The 23090-nt window shown below is 35.9% G+C and overlaps 1 protein-coding gene across 2 annotated transcripts in view; it reads right to left on the reverse strand.

Annotated features, from left to right (window-relative positions):
- The window catches only part of DLC1 (DLC1 Rho GTPase activating protein), a 419617-nt gene that overhangs the window by 303963 nt on the left and 92564 nt on the right, over positions 1–23090 (reverse strand). For both annotated transcript variants that reach the window (XM_027597776.2, XM_027597782.1), the window contains exon 3: positions 12002–12151. In XM_027597776.2, coding sequence (XP_027453577.1) covers positions 12002–12151 — 150 coding nt within the window. The remainder of the gene's footprint in view (positions 1–12001; positions 12152–23090) is intronic.

Here is a 23090-nt window from a genome sequence, read left to right on the forward strand (position 1 = left end):
GAAGTGAAAAAAAAAAAGGCAGGTTAGCAATACTTACATCAGACAAAAGAGACTTTTAAACAAAGACTAATGAGACAAAGAAGGGCACAATACAATGATAAATGGATCAATTTAACAAGAGGATATAATATTTGTAAATATCTATACACCCAATACTGGAGCACCTAAATACAAAAAACAAATATTGATGGACATATGAGAGAAATTGATGGTAATACAATAATACTGGGGAACTTTAACACTTCACTTTCATCAATGGATGGATAGGTCATCCAGATCAAATCAATAAGGAAACAATGTCTTTGAATGACACATTGGACCAGATGGACATAACAGATATATACAGAATATTCCACCCAGAAACAACAGAATACACATTCTTTTCAAGTGCACATGAAACGTTCTTCAGAAGAGATCCACATACTAGGCCATAAAACAAGCCTCAATAAATTTAAGAAGACTGATATCATAACATGCATCTTTTCTGACCATAGTGGTATGAAACTAGAAATAAATCACAAGGAAAAAAACTGGAAAAAACACAAACATGTGGAGAGTAAACAAGATGATGCTAAACAACCAACATATCAATGAAGCAATCAAAGAATAGAAAATTTAAAAAAATACATGGAGACAAATGAAAATGAAAGTACAATGGTCCCAAATCTCCGTGACAATGTCAAAGCAGTTCCAAGAGGGAAGTATAAAGCAATAAAGCCCTGCTTCAAGAAATAAGAAAACAAACAAACAAACAAACAACCTAACCTTACACCTAAAGGAACTAGAATAAGAACAAAGCCCAAAGTGAATAGAAGAAAGAAAATAATAAAGACCCAGAGCAGAAATAAATGACATAGAGACTCAAAAATAAATACCATGATCAATGAAAACACAAGCTGCTTCTTTGAAAACAAAATTGACAAACCCTTGGCCATATTCATTAAGAAAAAAAGGGAAATGACGCAAATAAAATAAAATCAGAGATAAGGAGGAGAAGTAACAACTGACACCACAGAGATACAAAGGAGTACAGGAGAATACTATGAAAAAGTATATGCCAACAAATGAGACAATAGAAGAAATGGATAAATTCCTAGAAACATACAATCTTCCAAAAATGAACCAGGAAGAAATATAAAATCTAACAGACCAATTATAAATAATGAAAATGAATTGGCAATAAAAAAACTACCAAAAAATAAAAGTTCAGGAACAGATAGATTCACAAGTGAATTCTACCAGACATTTAAAGAAGAGTTAATATCTATTCTCTTCAAACTAGTCCAAAAAAAAAAAAAAAAATAGAAGAGGAAGGAAAGCTTCCCAATACATTTTACAAGGTGGGCATTACCCTGATACCAAAACCAAACAAAGACACCACAAAAAAAAACAAAAACAAAAACAAAAACAAAAAAACAAACCCCCCAAAAAACCAAACAAATAAAAACCAAAAACAAACTACAGGTCAATATTCCTGATGGACATAGATGCAAAAATCCTCAACAAAATATTAGCAAACCACATACAACAATGAATTAAGAAGATCATTCACTATGATCAGGTGGGATTTATTCCTGGAATGCAAAGATGGTTCAATTTTTGCAATCAATCACCATTATACACTACATCAACAAACTGAAGGATAAAAATCCTATGATTGTCTCAATATATGCAGGAAAAGCATTTGACAAGATTCAACACTGATTCATGATAAAAACTCTCAACAAAATGGGATTAGAGGTAATATATCTCAACATAATAAAGGTCACATATGAAAAACCCACAGGTTACATCATCCTCAATGGGGAAAATTGAGTTTTTCCTCTAAGATCAGGAACAAACCAAGGATGTCCTCTCTCAACACTTTTATTCAACATAGTACTAGGAGTCCTAGCCACAGCAATTAGAGAAGAAAAATAAATGAGGCATTTATATTGGTAAAGAAATTAAACTGTCACTATTTACAGATGACATGATAGTATACATAGATAATCCTAAAGACTCCACCAAAAAACTACTAGAAGTATAAATAACTTCAATAAAGTGGCAGGATACAAAATTAATACCCAGGAATTGGTAGCATTTCTATACACTAACAATGAGGTAGCAGAAAGAGAATTAAAAAACAATACCATTTACAATTGCACCAAAAAGAATAAAATTCCTAGGAATAAACTTAACCAAAGAGGAGAAAGATCTGTATTCTGAAAACTATAAAACACTGAGGAAAGAAATTAAATGTGACACAAACAAATGGAAAGATATTCTGTACTTATGGATCGGAAGAATTAATATTGTCAAAATGTCCATATTACCCAAAGCAATCTACACATTCGATGCTATTCCTATCAAAATACCAATAACATTCTTAACAAAACTAGAACAAATAATACTAACATTTCTATGGAACCACAAAAGACTCCAAATAGTCAAAGCAATCCTGAGAAAGAACAAAACTGGAGGTATTACAACCCCAGATTACAAGTTATATTACAAAGCAATAGTAATCAAAACAGTATGATACTGGCACAAAATAGACACATTGATTAATAGACTGAATAGAGAGCCCAGAAATAAAGCCACATTTAAATGGTCAACTAATTTATGACAAAGGAGGCAATAATACATAATGGAGAAAAGACAGTCTTTTCAATAAATGGTGCTGGGAAAACTGGACAGCTACATGTAAAAGAATGAAACTGGACCACTTTTTAACACCATACACAAAAATAAACTCAAAATGGATTAAATACCTAAATGTGAGGCCTGAAACCATAAATATCCTAGAAAAGAACACAGGCAGTAATTTCTCTGACATCAGCCATAGCAACATTTTTCTAGCTATGTCTCCTAAGGCAAGGGAAACAAAAAGCAAAAATAAACTATTGGGACTACATCAAAATAAAAAGCTTTGGCACAGAAAAGGAAACCATCAACAAAAGAAAAAGAGAACTGACTGAATGGGAGAAGATATTTGCAAATGATATATCTAATAATATCCAAAATATATAAAGAACTTATACAATTCAACACCAAAAAACCAAGCAACTTATTAAAAAAATGAGCAGAGGACTTAAACAGATATTATTCCAAAGACACACATATGGCCAATAGACACATGAAAAGATGGTAAACATCACTATTCATCAAGGAAATGTAAATCAAACCCACAGTGAGATATTACCCCATACCTGTTAGAATAACTAAAATCAAGAAGACAAGGAACAAAAGGGTTGGCAAGCAAGTGGCGAAAAAGGAACACTTGTGCACTGTTCATGGGAATGTAAACTGGTGCAACCGCCATGGAAAAGAATATGGAGGCTCCTTAAAAAATTAAAATAGATATATGATATTATCTAGTGACCTAGTAATTCCACTATTGGGTATTTATCCAGGGAACTCTAAAAGATGTATGCATCCCTATGTTTATTACAGCATTATTTAAATAGCCAAGACATGGAAGCAATCTAGGTGTCCATCAATAGATGAATGGATAAGGAAGATGTGATATATACATATATATGGCCATAAAATATTTCATGGCCATAAAAAAGGATGAGATCATGCCATTTGAGTAACATGGATGGACTTAGAGGATATTTTGCTAAGTGAAATAAGTCAGACTGAGAAAGACAAATACCATATGATTCCACTCATAAATGGAATCTAAAAAAAGTGAGTAAACAAAAAGAATTTCTGTATAAATACAGAGAACAAACTGATGTTTGCTAGAGGGAAAAGGGGTGGGGAGTTGAGCAAAATAGGTAAAGGGAGATACAGGCCTCTAGTTATGGAATGAGTAAGTCATGGGAATAAGAAGCAGAGCATAAGGAACATGGTCAATGATAATGTAATAACAATGTAATGGGACAGATGGTATCTATGCTTGTGGTGAACATAATGTAATATATAAACTTGTCAAATCACTAAGTTGTACGACTGAAACTAATGTAACATTGCATGTCAACCAAACTCAAATTTAAAAAAGGAGATGGGTATAAATAATAGCATGCACTCATAGAGTTTCATGAAGATTAAGCAAGATATATGCAAAGTACATGCTATTTTTAATATCATTATGTCTTCTTAAAACTAGTACATGGTATGTATATAAGACATGTCTGCTGAGTAATGCAATTACTTTGTAATCTCTCCAAAGGCAGTGCATTTAATCCATCAAATGTTCTGTTTATGTTATAAGGTAGCCTGAGAGCATAAAGGAAAGTTGGGGGTGAGAGGAATCCCAAGAGGAGGCAGCAGAGGCTCATTTCACTCTATAATTTTAACCTGAGAAAACTATGAGTTAAATATTTCTGTGACTACTCTCTACATCTCAACTTTCTCATGGCCCATATGCTTGAGTATCATCTACACTGCATTTATACTTTCTGGCCTTATGTTCCACCATTCTCTTGTTTCTTGGTGTGCTTTAGCCATACTGGTTGTTTTTCAGTTCTTCTTCTTCTTTTTTTTTTAATTTTTATTGTTATGTTAATCACCATACATCACATCATTAGTTTTTGATGTAGTGTTCCATGATTCATTGTTTGCGTATAACACCCAATGCTCCACGCAGAACGTGCCCTCTTTAATACCCCTCACCAGGCTAACCCATCCCCCCACCCCCTCCCCTCTAGAACCCTCAGTTTGTTTTTCAGAGTCCATCGTCTCTCATGGTTCGTCTCCCCCTCCGATTTACTCCCCTTCATTCTTCCCCTCCTGCTATCTTCTTCTTCTTCTTCTTCTTTTTAACATATATTGTATTATTTGTTTCAGAAGTACAGATCTGTGATTCAGTTCTTCTAAAACACCAAACTGGTTTCTACAGCAGTAACTATGTCTTTCTTGTCTCTCATCTCAGAATTGCCCTTTGCTGGCAACCAGGTTTTGCTTGAATATTCATCAACATTTCAAGCTAAAGGAGTTTCTTCCCTTCAACCTCCACAGTATATCATTATTTTATAATCTATTACCTTGCTTATCTACATGTATCAATTATATCCATCCATCATCCTATTTATCTATCCATCCATCCGTCTGTCCATCCACCCACCCTCCACTCATTTCTTTTTCTAATCGTATCTGTTTCTTTTTTTTAAAGATTTTATTTATTTATTTATTTACTTACTTATTTATTTGACACACACACACACACACACAGAGAACACAAGCAGGCAGAACAGGAGGCAGAGGGAGAGGGAGAAAGAGGCTCCCTGCTGAGCAGAGAGCCCAACGTGGACTTGATCCCAGGACCCTTGGATCATAACCTGAGCTGAAGGCAGTCGCCTAACCAACTGAGCCACCCAGGCACCCATCTGTTTCTCTTTATTGGAATCTATGTATCACAAGAGTAGGGACTTTACCTGTCTTGTTCACTGATATATCATAGTTCCCAGCATGTAAAACATGCTCATTAAATATTGTTTTAAGAAAGAATAGCTAGACTCAAAAATATTAATAACTCTTTCTTAGTCCTCACAATCAAAGTAGTTTTTTAGTTTTTTTGCTATGAAATAATAAATCACCAATAGCATTGAAAGGGTCCAAGGGGGAAATAGAGAGGGGTTGGTAAAAAGGGTACAAACTTTCAGCTATAAGATGAATAAGGTCTGAGGATCTAGTGTAAAATATGGTGAATACAGTTGATAAGACTATATTAAAAATAATAATTGAAATTTGCTAAGAGAGGGTGCCTGTGTGGCTCAGTCAGTTGAGCATCTGACTCTTGATTTCAGCTCCAATCGTGATCTCAGGGTCATGAGATTGAGCCCCATGTTGGGCTCTGCAATCAGTGTGGAATCTGCTTGAGATTCTTTCTCTCCTCTCCCTTGGCCCCCCACCCACTCTCTCTCTCTAGAATAGATAAATGAATGAAATCTTTAAAAAAATAAATTTGCTAAGAGAATAGAACTAAAATGTTCTTTTCACCCCCCCCAAAAAAAACAACACCTAAAGATAAATATGTGAGGTGATGGATGTGTTCATTAACTGGCTGATGGGAGTTTTTTCACATGTATACATATATCAAATCACCATGATGTGCACTTTAAATAGATTATAATTTTATTTATCAATTATACCTTAATAAAGCTGAAATAAAAGAAAAAGATAAAGACTGATCATGAAGAAAGAGAAAATCTTGACAGACCAATAATTACAGAGATTAAAGTAGTAATAAAAAATCTTCCAACAATGGAAAGGCCAGGATCAGATAGTTTCACTGAGGAAGTGTACCAAACATTTAAAGAAGAATTAATGTCAATCTTTCTCAAACTCTTCCAAAAAAAAAATGAACAGAAGGGAATACTCCCAAACTCAATTTACAAGGCCAGCATTACCCTGTTACCAGAGCCAGATAAAGACACTATAAGAGAAACAAAACAAAAAAACAAAAATAAAAAAAACTACAGGTAAATATCCTTGATATAGATGCAAAAATTCTCAACAGAATTCTAGCAAACAGAATTCAACAGCACATTAAAAGCATGTTATACCATGATCAAATGGGATGCAAGCATGTTTAACATACACAAATCAACAAATGTGATGCACCACATTAACAGAATAAAGGATAAAAATATAATCACCTCAATAGATAAAGTATTTGACAAAATTCAATACCTTCTCATAATAAAAACTCTCACCAAATTGTGTATAGAAGAAATATATCTCAATATAATAAGAGCCATGTATGACAAAGCCACAGCTAACATCATATTCAATGGTGAAAAAAATGAAAACTTTTCCTCTAAAATCAGGAACATGACAAGAGTGCCCACTCCCATCACTCCTCCTCAACTGAAAGTTCTAGCCAGAGCAATTAATCATGAAAAATAAATAAAAGGCATTCTAATTGGAAGCAAAATTTCAAATTGAATCAACATCAAATTGACAGTTGTAAGTAGCAGGTAATTTATAAGCCATTTATATTTGACCTTTATGTATATCAGAACTCCTTTTGCCTTCCTGTTTATAATTTGATTAGGTGATTAACAGGGTAACCTTCTGCCTTTCTAACAATACAACAGTTCTGAGGCAAACTGAGAAATATTTTAAAAATTTACCATTTATTGTGTTTTTATCTTTTAAAGACAATGCTATTTAGCAGTTTACCTGCTTCAATATTCACCAACCCTATGAGGAGGATATTATCATCATCACTTGACAAGATAAAGTTAAGGCTTAAGGAAAGTAATTTGACCAAATTCACATTATACAGCAGGGCTGACCTTAAAACTCAGATTTCTCAGATCCCAGAGTTCAACTTCCTTAATAGCTACTGTGATGTTCTGCTGGGAGCTTAAAACACAACTATGTAAGTGATTTAAGGAGGGTCACAAATATGTAGTTTAGTACAAATCTTTATTATTTTGTTTCTTCCCTGTGAGAAATAACATGCAATCTCTCTCAGAATCTGTCACATCCACTCCTTCTTTTCTTTTTCCACTGCCACCATACCCAAAATACATGGTTAACAAGCCCTAAATTATCATTACAACTGCCATCTAATAATTGCCCTGTGACTCATCTTTGCTTTGTCTAATTCATCTTCCACATCATCTCTCTACTAGGCTCCATTTATCACTGTTACCCCATGCTTCAACTGTGCCAGGCAATGGGAATATAAAAATCCTGGAGTAGTTCCCACTATGGTAGGGAATACAGTATGATGTGCTATAGTAGAGATGCATACACAGTACAATTATGGCATAAAGGAGTGAGTAGCTAGTGATCCACTGGATATACAGATCTGGAGATGGCAAAAAGGTCTCACTGGTGACCTTCAAATATGAAGAAAAAGTCATGTAATCCATGGTAATTTCCAGGGAGAATATTCTGTTAGACATAGAACTAAGTCTAAAATTTGGAGATAAAATTTAAGGGGTAAATATAAGAAGAGGAGTCACTTTAGTATATGAAAAGTAACATTTGAGGATATGAAAGAAAAGGAAAGAGAGGAGCCAGAAGTCCAGGGAGTTGTGAAATCCAAGGAGGAGAGGATATGCAATTGCATCAAATGCTACAGCTAAAGACTGAGGAGCTACTACTGGATTTTTCAGACAGGAGATGCGTTGCAGAGAAATGATGGAGCAATAGACAAGAATTAAGTCACAGAATATATACTAGGTGAAGAGGAGCTTGGCTCATAGGGGAGGACGTAGGAGGAAAAAAGAGAAGAAAAGGAGTACCTATAAATATTTGCAGTTGTGAGGCTGCAAAGTTCCTGCCAATTGTCCATTTTCTCTATGAAGAGGAATGCAAGGATGTTTGCTAAGAGATAGGTGTAAGGGTTGGGCAGGGTTTGGGGAGAATAATGAAATTCTTGAATAGCCTCCTTGGACTATGGGAAAAGGTTGAGGAAGGCCAAAATATACAGTGCTGGAGGTTCAATTAAAGGTAGTGAAATGGGTTCTGGCTTATATGTTTCTTAAGCTTCTCGATGGCATAGAAGAAATACCTGAAGATATTATCAATATTGCCTTGTTTACATGTTAACTCAAACACAATTAATAACTTAATATTCAGAATACATTGTTATCAGGAAAAAAATTCCTCGACTGTCAGAAAAGTGGATTCTGGTTCTGGAAATGCCACTTATTCTATTGTGAATGAACAATTTGCATCTTGGGAAGGGTTATAATATAGAGGAATGAGCAGAATATAGCAGAATGCGCGTTGAAGTCTGACGTATGTGGAAATAAATCTTACCATCTGTCTGTCTTTCAGTAAAGTACACACCACTCCCCACCTGTATGACCTTAGGTAAATTACTCATCTTCTCTGGAGCTCAGCTTCTTATTTTAAGATTGTTGAGGGTAAATGAAGTAACATATATAAAGATTAGTGCTCAGTAAATACTACTGTCTTCTCCATTCCCCACTCGCATTCATTCCATGAGATTGGCCATCATTTGCCAGCTCTAAGAGACTGACACGAAGTGGGTACTTGGACAAAATCAAATATTTGGACTTCAGAGGAGAAAACCAGATCCTGGGCTGAGGTGAACCACCAAGGTACAGCCAACTTGCAAGTCTCTATCAAGTCAGATTCCTTTAAATCTTTATTTCTATTGTTTCTATTTCTATTCTTATTTTATTTATTTTTTCATCTTCAAGCCATTCTTAAAGACTTTAGTCTATTATTTTTTATTCCCTTTATTATAGATAAAAAGCTCACTCCAGCACTTTCTCATAAGGAATCTCAAACTGAGATCTTTGTTGCATTTTGTGTCTTGTCTTCCCTGTTAAACTGTAAATTCACAGTGGAGTATAAGGGTGTGAAAGAGGGAGTGTCTCCTCTGAATCTGGGACAGTGCTCCTTGCTAGATGATCAAGGTCATAATCATGCTGCTATAATTCCTTTATTCCATGGTGCAATTATCAAAAGAAATGGAAAGTGCCTGTGGAAAAAAATTTTGAATGATGAGAGAATTTTAAAATTAGCTTTAAATACCAAGGAAGAGAAATAAAGAACAAGGGAGGACCTAGAAAAACCAAAAGACCAAAAAGATGTCTTGAGCGCTTCAGGCTATGTGTTATTCATCTTTAGCCTAGTGCCTGGTGTGAGTACATGGGAGAAGGAAAGGGAATAACACATTCTAAATATGTGCTGTGTCAGATCTGCGTGATACATCGTAACATATATTCTTTCATTTACTCCTCCCAATGAGCCATTAGATAGGCAATAATATCGCCTTTTTCACATGAATTTGAAGTTGAGAAATCAAATAATCTTCTTGTATTCTTAGATATTCAGTTGTAGAGCTGGTATTTGAACCCAGGCCTGCAAACTTCGAAGTTCATAAGGTTTCTACAGTATTATTTTGCCTATTCCAAGTATATACTGAACTGAAAACTTAGAAATAGATCTCTATTCATATAATCAACCATTGCTCAGCAATGGTAGCGATATTCCATGAGACAGTGCATGTAATTAAAATCTAGTTTATATTTTAAATGGAGGCAGAAGATGTAGATGTAGGTGAATCCTAAAATCATCACCTGTATTTATTCCTGTTTTTGTTTTGTCTTTACCACTGAACAAAGAAACACATCTAGCAGATAAGAGCTGTCTTGCTTTCTGAGATGGAGATGACAATATGAAGGTGCTTTCAGCAGAAATCTGAGTTGGGTTTTTTCCTTTAAATAGATGGGGATTGAGGAAAGTTCAATATAGATGGAAAAGGGGAGAGATTAAAAAGATAGGGAGATATTAACAATTCTTACCAGACAACTTCCAAAGAGAAAATGTGTCCCGTGCCTACATTCATGGCAAAGAACTACTAAGAAATACCTCTTATTGAAAAATATGGTTATTTCTGTCTTTAAAAGTGATGAAAATGAGTATAATTGTTCTACACACCCTTCATATGTAATCAAGATTAAAACACCCCTTCTTGTTGGTCTTCAGATTACTTTAATTGTATTTCTTCCATTGGGATGCCTGTCCTATTAAAGTATGTGCAAGACACTATGGCAGCACCACGGAAGGAGTAATTGATTATGGGAAGACAGAAGGAGATGTAGGCAAGATTTCACTGTAAAGATGAAATGAGATGAATCCTGAAGGGTAAGAAAAAATTATCCAGAAGGTCACAGGCAAAAACAAAGATTTCATACTATTAGATTTTAAGTTGAAGCATCTAATTTCTTTTCCTTCCTTCCTTCCTCTCTCCCTCCCTTCTTCTTTCCTCCCTCCCTCCCTCCCTCCCTTCCTTCTTTTCATCTCTTTCTCTCTCTCTCTCTCTCTCTCCATCGATCTGTCATCTATCATTTGCTTAAGCTCTAAGATATCCACCATAGTCATCTAGAGAAAGCTGTGGTGTAGTGGTTAAATGACCTGGCTCTAGATCAAGCCTCATTGGGTGTGTACTTCAGCTCTGACACGTATAATTACTAACTTCTCTGTTTCACTCACTTGAAAAATGTTGTGAGGAATGAATGTGTTAACATATATAAATCATTTAGAATAATAACTAACATATTCCAAGGTTAGCTATCATTTTGTTTATTTACTTTGAAATATTCTGCCCCATAGTCAGAATAAGTCTTGAATAACTTCAGAATCAATGATAGAACTACACTAATTAAAGAATTTGATACAGAATAGTTCTAGTTTGGTAGGTGCTCAGATTTATATATAGGACTTTCCATCCCTTTGATCTTAGGTAAATACATAATTTCTTGACTTAATGTGTTGATTATTGCATGGTGAAAGTAATAGATTAATTGAAAAGGGATTCATGGCTTACTTAAATCTACCATCATACTTGCTTGATCTATACAAACTAAGCCATTTAATATAAAGCTAATAGTAAATATGTAAAGTGTACAGTCAGTCCTGGCATCTGCCTTCCAAATTTTATTTTGAATGTCAGAATCTCAGAGGAGTGTCTGTCTTATATGAAATTAATGCACACAGTAGAATAAAATTCTCCCCTCTGGCCTATTCATTGTGTTTCACAGAGTGAATTTTAGAGTGCTTTCAAGTTAATCTCATCTAAATTATTTCCTGTAGTATGCTGGGTCAGTCCAGCATCCATTCATCCATTCACGCATCTATCCAAACATCCATGCGTGCGTGTGTGCATGCTGCAGATATTTAAGGCATCTTTTACATGCAATGTAAATTTGTGAGATACTGGAAAAGAAATATTAAACAAGATAGACATAGCATTGTGAATGGTGTTCATAGGATGTCAGAGAAGACTGACCATGAGAGAAACAACTACAACAAAGATGATTTGATCTCTAGGAAACATAATTTCCCCAGGTGACCCTCTTTTTTGTCTAACTAATAATAACCATTTCCTTTTTAATCACACTTCTCTTTTAAATAATATTGCATCAAGCACAAAATTACTTGAGTGCTCTTTATGGAACACTTATCAGAGACACATATAGGTAGTGCTCCCATCGAAGATGTTTCATTTGCAAGAGGGACTGTATGAAATAAAGAGGTAGCATTCTCATGGGGAAAAGAAGCAGAAAGGAAAGCTCACAGGAACGTGCCGCCGCAGGTTCGTCGGTGTGCTGGATGGAGAGGAGCTGGTGCTGAGGGCATTCTCAATGTCTTGATCAAGTTGGTCCAGTTTCATAATTAGCAGCACCATGGAGTCCAGCCGCGCCCTATCTCGATCTTCTCTTATTTCCTGAGGAACAGAACATGTTGTTACTGAATCTGAAAGGCCATTTCTTGGAAAGAAGAAAAAGTTCCCTGTTCCTTGATGTGACAAAAAGGACACTGAATAATAGGCAGCCTTCTACTCAAGGGGGAAAGGAAGTTCTATTCTGTATCATCAATGGGCTCTTCATTGGGAAGATACTGACCTACTGCCAAGGAAGCATTTTACTTGAATTTTAAATATACATCTTCTGGGAAAAAGTACAATGGAAAAGAAGTAAAACATCAGTGAGGACTGATACATATTTACTACTTTTCAGTTCATTATTTTTGGGAAAATTTATACATTACTTTGTTCATGGTACAAATCAACTATGACATACTAATAACTGTTTGTGGTTTAAGGATCCATGCAAGAGAATATTTTTGAAAGAACATATCTGAGTATAGTAAAAAAAATGGGAAAATAAAGAAGGCAGGATTTCAGTCTGTGCAGTGGACAGGTTTTTCTGTTTGTTTTGCCTTGTACTCTTTTTTAAAAATTTTTATTGTTATCTTAATCACCATACATTACATCATTAGTTTTTGATGTAGTGTTCCATGATTCATTGTTTGCGTGTAACACCCAGTGCTCCATGCAATACGTGCCCTCCTTAATACCCATCACCAGGCTAACCCATCCTCCCACCCCCCCTCCCCTCTAGAACCCTCAGTTTGTTTTTCAGAGTCCATCGTCTCTCATGGTTCGTCTCCCCCTCCGATTTCCCCCCCTTCATTCTTCCCCTTCTGCTATCTTCTTCTTTTTTTTTTTAACATATATTGTATTATTTGTTTCAGAGGTACAGATCTGTGATTCAACAGTCCTGCACAATTCACAGCGCTCACCATAGCACATACCCTCCCCAATGTCTATCACTCAGCCACCCCTTGTTTGTTTTTGTTTTGTTTTGTTTTTGCATGGGGCCATTTACCTACTGCTACTCAGGCTGTATCATTGTCAATATTTCTCTGCAAGCTTCTTTTTCTTTCACTTTCTCTTGAAAAAAGCCCCCACAATTGTATATATTTTTGTAAATGATCATGGTTACACATTCTAAATTCTCTATAGTATAGAGATATGTTTATGGAAATACTGTTGCTTACAGGAATACCTAAAGCTTCTCATTAACCTTATAGAGTTATTTGGCCATGACTGCTTACTTTTCTTGCATATTCAAATCAAGTCAATTAATATTAGGAATCTATTTCCTGTGTGTTGTGTAAGGTATCAAGGTTGGGTAGAGTATTGGGTGGGGAAAAAAAGGCCATGGAAAGCACGGTAAGGTTCTTCAGAAGCAAAATCTGTTGAGAGATATAATAGACTTGGGGCTAGCCCTTTTGAAGAAAATCATTTGTCACTCATGTTGCCATCTTTTCATCTGTCTTTGATATTTATCTGGATGAAATCAGCTTTGAAAGGAACACCAGTAGAGACCTCAAAGGGAAAATATATCACAACAGAAGCTTGAGGGGTGTGGGTACAAGGGAGCTTGTGATGGTATTGGCAGTGGGATAGTAAGATGACTGCCTGAAATAGACCTTTTGTTTTTGGCATTTTTCTTTTAATCCCCTAAATTCTCTAGCCGTCATTAGGAGGGAACCTCAAAGAACAGGGACTTACTAGGGTAATTTCATGGATTAAATAATTCTATAGGGGTCTCTGTATCCACAAGAGCTAGAGCAGATTGTTAATATTACAGAGCATTATTTTCCAGATGTCAAAGAATTGGTTTATTAAATTAAATTGTTTGAGGAATCATTAATTAAGCTTGGGTATTAATTAATACCCAAATAAGTTATTTGGGTAAGCTGAACTTGTGGTTGGTTTAACAGACTAATGTCAAAATGAAAGAGTTAGTCCTACTTCCAAAAAGACATCAATTTTGAGAATAAACTAAGAATTTTTTGTTGTGTTAATTACTTCAGAATTCTGTGCTGTGATTATTACTTAAATTTCCTTTCATTGTCCCTGCTGTCTAAAACATGTAATGAGGCTCTGATACAATTACAGACTCTTGTCATCATAAAGTTTTATGCTTTGTGCTTAAGAGGGTCCAGGATATTTGCAAACAGACTTAAACCTTACTATATATCATGTTCCTCAGTGTTACAGAACTTTGTTTTATTCAAAAGAGCCTTATTGGGGTACGTGGGTGGCTCAGTCGGTTGAGTGCCTGACTCTTGGTTTCAGCTCATGTCATGATTTCGGGGTCGTAAGATCGAGCTCTGCGGTGGGCTCCATGCTGGGTTTGGAGACTGCGTGGGATTCTGTCTCTCTCTCTCTCCCTCTTAGCCCCCACCCCACCCTGCTTGTGTGGGCACGCACGCTCTCTCTAAGAAAGCAAAAAACAAAAACAAAAAACCAAAAAAGCATTATTTATAGTAAAATCCTGCTTCTATGTTAAAATGGAGTCCTGGAAATATTGGAGATTATTCAGTTTAATTCTCTTTTAAATACTCAGAAAATGGAAAATCTGACTAAGAGATGACTCAAAGTCCTCTTAATTACTTCTCCAATGTATTTGCTTGTATAATTTCCTTCTTTTTAAACCAAAGTTGTGTTTGGCAAGACAATGTTCTTTGCACCTCTATATCCACATATGTTTTTTGTGTGATTTTCATTTCCCAATTATAACATCCTCAAGCACAAAAATTATGTTTTTCTACCTGGCAGATGAGTCAAGTTATACATTGCACATGCAATATGTTTTCAGGAATAACAATAATGAAATCAATGGGAGCCAGTGAAATAAAATCTCCCAAAGCCTTAGAAAGTATATCTTGATATTTTTCCAGCTACTAAGTTAATGCTGGATAAAGCAGGATGTCATGAGTTGTCCTAGCCCTACCAGCAGTGGTCTCAGAAACAATTTGTCTTTGAATTAACTGGATGCTGAGATTGTGCTTTAAAAACATTTTTAAATCCATGGGCTGAGCATCAAATTATTTCAAATGCTCTGCCAAAAGGAATAAAACCAAACATCCCTGGTTTAAATTATTCCTTTAGAGAAATAAGCCTATTGCTTTCCCCTTCCTTCCTGGATGCTTCCTTATTCACCACCCATCACACACAGCCTGAAGTGTCAAATACACAGACCAGTATCCTGTGTTATACATCCATAAAACTTCACAAAATAGAGTTGACTATAAATCAGATGTTTTGGATGAATTTTATTGTCTTTGTCTTTAAAGCCCAGATATTAATATTTTACTATTCTAACCTTTCATATGCCTATGGCTAAATTCCAGCAAATAGCTCATGCCTGAAAACAGAGCTGTATATTTGCAGGTTTTGGCTAGGTTGACATCTATAGTGAAGCTTCTATTTCATGCTTTCCCTGTCGTCCATGAAGAGGAACTTCTTAATAATTAAAGCTACCTGTTAATGAAGTTTTCAGTATTTCAATAACTTAACCCACTCAAATCAAGGCCAAGACATTAAATTCTCTCCCCTCCCATCTTTCCTTCCTTCTTTCCTGCAGTCATAGCTGTTATGGGTCAAGCACCATTAAAGGGACAAGATAGTCACCAGTGAATAAGAGACTAAAAAAAAAATCCTGGCTTTCCTGAATATTATAGTCAACCATGAGAAGACAGACAACAGAAGTTAACAAATTCATAAGTAGGATGGTTTCATATAGGAACAAGTGTAAAAAGCAAATAAATAGGGTAAGAAGCTACACAATCACTGAAGAGTGGTCGTCCCACTTGGCATAGAGTGACTGGAAAAGAGTTTTCTGTGCAAGTGAGGGCTAAATCATGATCGGGAGAAAAAGAATACAGTAGAAGAGATATATGGAGGTGGAGATGGAGAGAGAGAGAAAGAAAGTGAGAGAGAGAAAGAAAGGGAAAAGAAGGAAGGAAAGAAGGAAGGAAGGCAGGAATGCAGGCAGGCAGGCAGGAAAAAGGGAAGGAAGGAAAGAAGGAGGGAGGGAGGGAAGGAAAGAAGGAAGAAAGGAAAGAAGGAAGGAAGGAAGGAAGGAAGGAGGGAGGGAGGGAGGAAGGGAGGGAAGGAAGGAAGGAAGGAAGGAAAGGAGGGAGGAAGGGAAGGAAAGAAGGAAGGAAGGGAAGGAAAGAAGGAAGGAAGGGAAGGAAAGAAGGAAGGAAGGAAGGAAAGAAGGAGGGAGGGAGGGAAGGAAGGAAGGAAGAAAAGAAGGAAGGAAGGAAGGAAAGAAGGAGGGAGGGAGGGAAGGAAGGAAGGAAAGAAGGAAGGAAGGAAGGAGAGGAGAAAGGAAGGAGGAGAACTGGGAAAATAGTATTCCATGCAGAGTGTTGAGTGACACCAAGATACTGAGACAGGAATGAGTTGGATGAGTAAGAGGATCAGATAAAAGGTTGGGAACGCCGGGAAGGAGAGTAACAGGGAAAGGAATGAGTGCTAGGATAATGTGAGCGTGAATATAAACAGGAGCCAAATTATATTCTGTTATAAAGGTCACTGTAAAGAGGTCAAATTTATTCTTTGTAGTGGGGCCACTGGCAGGATGTCAGCAAATAAGTGATCTACTGTGTTTTAAACTTTTAGGGTTCTTACCACATATTGACAACTAAACATTTTGGAAATGTCATCCTACTTTACAGCCAGTGATGCCACATAACTAATACACACTAAATAGTTCAATTTATCTTAAGATTATTTTCTAGTCCTATAGTCTTTTTCTCCCCCTGAAGTCTGAACTGGACCCACATTACGGTAATTATAAGGAAATAAATTTAAGAGCACACTTATCTTGATGAGCAATGAATGATATAAGGAATTGTTGAATATATGAATATATGAATTGAATATATGAATATGGTACACCTGAAACTAATATAACACTGTGTTAACTACAGTGGATTAAAAACAACAACAATAATAAATACTTTCATAGCATGGCCATACATATTTTGAAATCAAAGTGAAAGAAGAAGGCTCTCTTTGGGGAAGCTGTTTCTTGGAAGTAGGGAGTGGTATGTTGGTAAATGTTTAAAAACTAGATTCCACATAGAAAGAAAGTCCTGATTTGTAGCATGTGTCAATTTTCCTGCGACATAAATATTGCCATGGCCGATTTCCAGCTACCAACTAGACATTACTGAATGCAGAATTGGAAGAGATGTCCCAAATTTTCTCTTGTGAGCTTATGTGAGCTGGTAACCAATAGTGGTAACTGTGGTTTAGTCAATGTAACAACATATTGAAATAATGCATTTTATTTATTTAATGCATTCACTTGCCTTAACTTTTGCTTTTGTTGCCCAGGTAGAGTTCAGTCTAAATTTTAGACTTAAATTTAGTGTTTTTCTGGAGACTTCTCTTTCCTTAGTAGTCCTCACTTACCCGCCTTCCTTGAACTATCCATTTTTTATGTTTGTAAAATACCTTAAAATTCATTATAATTAATATATCCTTATACTTCTATTTTTGACAGTAAGTCAAAACATATTTCTTTGAGCAACTCATTATGTACTTGGGTACTTTCCTCAGAATTTAATAAATTAGACATCTAGGGCACCTGGGTGGCTCAGTCATTAAGTGTCTGCCTTCGGTTCACGTCATGATCCCAGGGTCCGGGGATCGAGCCCCACATCGGGCTCCCAGCTCTGTGGGAAGCCTGCTTCTCCCTCTCCCACTCCCCCTGCTTGTATTCCCTCTCTCACACACTCTCTCTCTGTCAAATAAATAAATAAAATATTTTAAAGACTTTAGACATCTAGAACTCCAGGATCATGGCTATTGGTTCCATAGTGTCCTGACTTTGCAGAAGAATTCCAGGGAGCTCTAAGTCCAGATTACTTCTCTATTGACAAACTGAATACAATAGAGCCCATCTCTCCCAACTCTCTGTCCTGGTCTCTTTACAATATTACATTTTGCTTTCCTTTCATGGATGCCATTATTAATTTAATGCCATTTGGGTATCATTTATTCTCTCCTCAACTCCTGCAACCTGGTTTCATTCCTTCCAATATACAGAAACTATGTTTTGGAAGAACACCAATAACCACGATTAAATGCCCAAAACTTTTGCATCTAGGCTAGTTCTTTAACACTTTTATTTAACAGTAATTTGCTACGTTTATTGACCATCTCCTGTGTGCTAGGAAGCTACTATTTCATATTTGTAGTTATAATGTTTATAAACGCCCATGGAGTCAAATTTTGCTTTCCTCTAACTTCCCAGTTTCTCCCTCCAGAACTAGACAGCATAAAGTGGTGTCTATTCCATGAAAGAGTCTTTCAAATATTTGAAGAACTCTATTGTGCCCATTTTCTTCCTTTTCTACGTGAATCATCCTCAGTTCCCTTAATGATTTCTCATATGACATGTTTTCAAACCCTCATTAGTTACATTTACTCTTCTCTGCATATGACATGATTCTGTCAATGACCCAATTAATGGTTGGTGCCCAGAATTAAATATATTACTCTACACATTGTCTGACCAGGGCAGAGTAGGCAAGTATTTCCCATGTTCTATACACCCTCTTTAACACAGCTAAGAATTAAGTTGCTGTTTAGAACATGAATAGGCTATTCTTAATAGTATTGACATGATTTGCTTTTTTAATGAGGAAAAGCTATTTAGTTGCCTGTGAGCTGACCTTGAGCCAATGGTGTGATACGTGTCTCCTTTTCCCGATATATGCCTATGTAGCAGTAAGAACAGAAACATCCTGTTGTCTTAACACTGTAACTAGCTGTTGTCAAGGTATAGATAATATATGTCACTGTTGTGGAAGAAATTTCCAGTTGTATTTCTTTCTTAAACTCATCAGTGGGATACTTAGGGAAATTTGGAGAAAAACCGTTCAATTTGATTTGTTGTCAAAAGCCTAATATGGCCAACCCACATGGTTTTTCATTGGGAAATCTGAAAGATGATTTTTAATTACCCCCAGTAGCTATTTAGTCCCTGGGCAGTGAAGTCACTTTGATCGCAATGGGATCTGGGGGAGATAAACAGGGTTTTTAGGGGGTCATTCTCTCCAGGAATTCTCTGAACATGAGACTCCACTACCCTTCTTTCCTTCTATCTGGGGAAGATAATTTCAACCCTCCTCTTTCTCCAGATGCTCTTTATTGAACAACACAGGACACAGTACACATACACAGAGTGGGAAGGAGGTGAAAATTACCAGACATTTTACAGACTGGGCAAATATGAAGTCCAGAGAAAAGGAAACTGCCCCTAGAGATGCAGAGGCTCTGTTTTCCTAATACCAAGCATTTGGAAGAAAACCAAAAAAATTCAGTAAAAGACCTAAATGCTTCCAAATAGTGGACATTTGGCTCAGCAAATTTTGCACTGCCTGAATGTTCTGCTTGTCAGTGAGTTGTGGCATCACATAGACGGCCATAATAAATTAAAGGCTAGGCCAGGAATAGAACTAAGACTTCCTGATTCATAATCCAAGGTTCTGGCCCCTACACTGTCTTTGATTCTATATGCATCTTACTGGCTATTCTGGGCTGGTAATACTCCTTGTTCATCCATAGTAGAAAGGGACCTTTTAGCAAAAGACTTGGCCCAACTTCATTCTGAATTATTTGATCTGCAGCCAGCTGGACTAGTATGAAATCTCATATTAGTGTTATACATTTCACTGGACAATAAATTCCTCACTCTAGACTTTCCTTTCTTAAAATAATATCCTGCTTAAAGAACCAGAAAGTTATTAATTTTTTTTTCTTCAGAAGCAGTGAAGATTTTCATCTGAATAGCAGTCAGAAGCTAAAGATAATATAATTATCCTATGTCAGAATTTCTAGGCAAGTTAAACGAGTCAATCTTAATTTTTAGTACATTTCAAGATGAAACTTATGTAGATTAGGAAGTAGGTAATAAAACAAACCAGGAACTATCTCCTATTTGCCAGATAGTCTGTTCAGTCACAAAATCTTTGCATGTTATCTTTAATTAATATTAACATGTACCAATATCATTTTAGTATTAGATGACACAGAATTATAAATAATATCCTCATTCAAAGTTACTACAAGGCAGCTTTTAACTGATATGTAAATCATAGCTTTATCTTAAGTGTTTGTGTTCATTTCCTATGTATCTCCTCCCATTTATAAAGCATGGTGTAGAAAACTGGTTTCTCCTTCCCTTGATTTTTAAACTTCAATGAGGCTTCAGATAGAGCATTTTTAAGGTGGGAGTTCTGTAAATTGTTTACACAGTCTCCTGCATAGTTTCAAAGGACATCTATGCAGGTCCTAAGGAGTGCTCAGAAGTGGCAGGTGTGAATGGGGAAGAGAACTGTGTGCGCAGCAATTCCTTTCTATTCCAGGGAAATCTGAGGATGACTTCCTCCACAAGGTTTAAAAGCCCATTTTGGGGAGTGGGATATAATTTCTAATGAAATAATTTGGTAGACATTATGAAATCAGTCTTTAAGTGCTAAAGTTGAAGATTGACCTTCAGGGACACTTAGTACATTTGTAGATACAAAGTCAGCCTTTCTGGGTTGATTATTTATTCTGTATCATCATGCCAACCTGATATCTGCAAATCCCTGTTGTTTTTGCTTTTTTTTTTTTTTTAAATAATTCTCAGTAGCTCTGTCCTTGGGCTCAGATATTTAAGGATACATGACTTTTCTCAGTTTGAAAACAAGAAAAAAACATCCATTTAACATTAAAATCCCATCGACTGTTTTCAGGAATATTATGATGATCTTTCTTTAGGTGTGGATAACAGAGAGAGACAAAAGTAAAAATTTCTTCCTCTTCCATAAAAATATATGATTTAATTTAGAAAAAAGTCTATATTGACCTGTCTTCAACTTTTCTAGTTTTACCTCTCACACTCTTTCTGATAATGCCCAGTGTTCCTCAAATGTCTGTCATATTGAGGACTACAACTACATAATTCTTAATATTTTTCTTTAAGTAGACTCACCTTTTTTTTACAGTTAAAAATAGATTTTTAAATATATTCATGCTATATATGTGATAATTTTATATTTTCCTGATGTATATTAAACAATAAAATTATCAAAATAAATTATTATACTATTTGATATAATCTCATGTAAACTATACTATGTTTTAGGAAATGCTTAGTTCAGAACTTCTTTTGGTTTCTCGAACATGCCATGCTCTCTCTCTCATTGCAACCAAGATTACTAGGTTTAGCAAAAAAAAAAAAAAAAAATATATATATATATATATATATATATATATATAGGATACCCAGTTCTATTTGAATTTCAGATAAACAAGGTTTTTTAGTATAAGTTTATCCCACACAATATTTGGGATATACTTATACTAGGACATTTTATGTTGTTTATCTGAAATTCAAATGGAACTGGGCATTCTGAGTTTTGTCTGGCAACTCTATTTTGACCCATGTAATCATGCTCCTTTGGTTAACATACTTCTCCCCTGCCTGGGTATAACAGAGGAAGCCTTTGGTTTTGAGTACAATGTCACTCTAATGGAGAGGTCTTACAAAGGTTGTTTCCTTGAATGAATGAATAGTAATTGCCTCTTAAGTTTAGTTATACAACTTCAAAGAATGGAAATTTCCTTTTCTCAGTGTCTTATTTAATGTTATAATCCTAGGCAAATCTAAGACTTCCCATTTTGGTTTTTCTTCAGTAAAAAATTAAATCTGATAAATGCATGAGGCTAATCTTTTTAGAATTGCAAATTTACTTGAATTGTTAATATTTTATATGAAATTTTCTAGGAATGAGTAAATTCAGATTGAAACTTTTGCCATTATATATTTTTTCACTACTATCATGTGCAATGCGTGTGTGGCTTCGTTGACACAGATGCAGAGTCCTCACACTGAAAAAGTATGGGAACTATTTATCTAGCTCCAGCTTCTCATTTTTTTCTGATGACTTACGTTAGCAAGTTTAAGACTTTCCCAAGCTACAAACTTAGGTTAATGGCAGGATTGGAAAACCAAGGTTTCTTGAGTTCATCTTTGCTTCAGGTTACCCAAGTAGCCATTAACAGTATTAGTCTTCCAAGGCACTTTCTTCAAGTCTACAGGTGACCTGAGAAGATATATTTCCCATACAAATTTACATGCAGTGAGAAATCTGGGCTGAATACATGTAGATTAAAAAAAAAAAACTTAGTCACACATGGGTGGCATCTTCTTACTGTTATTAATCTATAAACTTAGAAGATAAATCATCTTATTGATGATTTGTTCCTTTCTACCACCTTCCCTCCCTCTATCCTCCTTTCATTTTTTTCCTTCCCTTTTCCCTTCTTACTTTCCTTCCTTTCTTCTGTCTCTCCTTCTGTCTTTTTGTTAACAATTAACTCTATCAGTGGTTCTCAAATATGACTATGCATCAGAACTCCCTGAAGAGCTGGTTAAAACACAGACAGCTACTGATTCAGTAGGTCTGTGATGGGGATGGAACATTTGCATGTTTTACAAGTTCCCAGGTAATGCTGTGGCTGCTGTATGGGGAGCTACACTTTAAGAACCTCCGAACCACATGTTAGAGTACTAGTTCTCAACAGTGGCTGATTATAGGTATACTGGTATAGTTTTGGAAACTTCCACATACTAAGGCTCCACCCACCAAATTTCATAGGTGTAGGGTGGGCCCAAGCTAGTGTGTTTTTAAAAAGTTCAACAGAGGGATGCCTGGGTGGCTCAGTCCGTTAAGCATCTGCCTTCAGCTCAGGTCATGACCCCAGGGTCCTGGGATCGAGCCCCGCATCAGGCTCCCTGCTCAGCGGGGAGCCTGCTTCTCCCCCTGCCTGCCACTCCTTCTGCTCGTGTGTTCTTTCTTTCTCTCAATCTGAGAAATAAATAAATAAAATCTTTAAAAAAATAAAAAGTTCAACAGATGTATTCAAAGCATAGCAAGGGTTAAGAAACATTAAAATAGATTATAATTTAACAGATTCCAGAGAAAGCTATTCCATGGTTTCTGACAAAAAATAGTATAATAGG

Source organism: Zalophus californianus, chromosome 2, assembly GCF_009762305.2.
Source record: "Zalophus californianus isolate mZalCal1 chromosome 2, mZalCal1.pri.v2, whole genome shotgun sequence".
NCBI lineage: Eukaryota > Metazoa > Chordata > Mammalia > Carnivora > Otariidae > Zalophus > Zalophus californianus.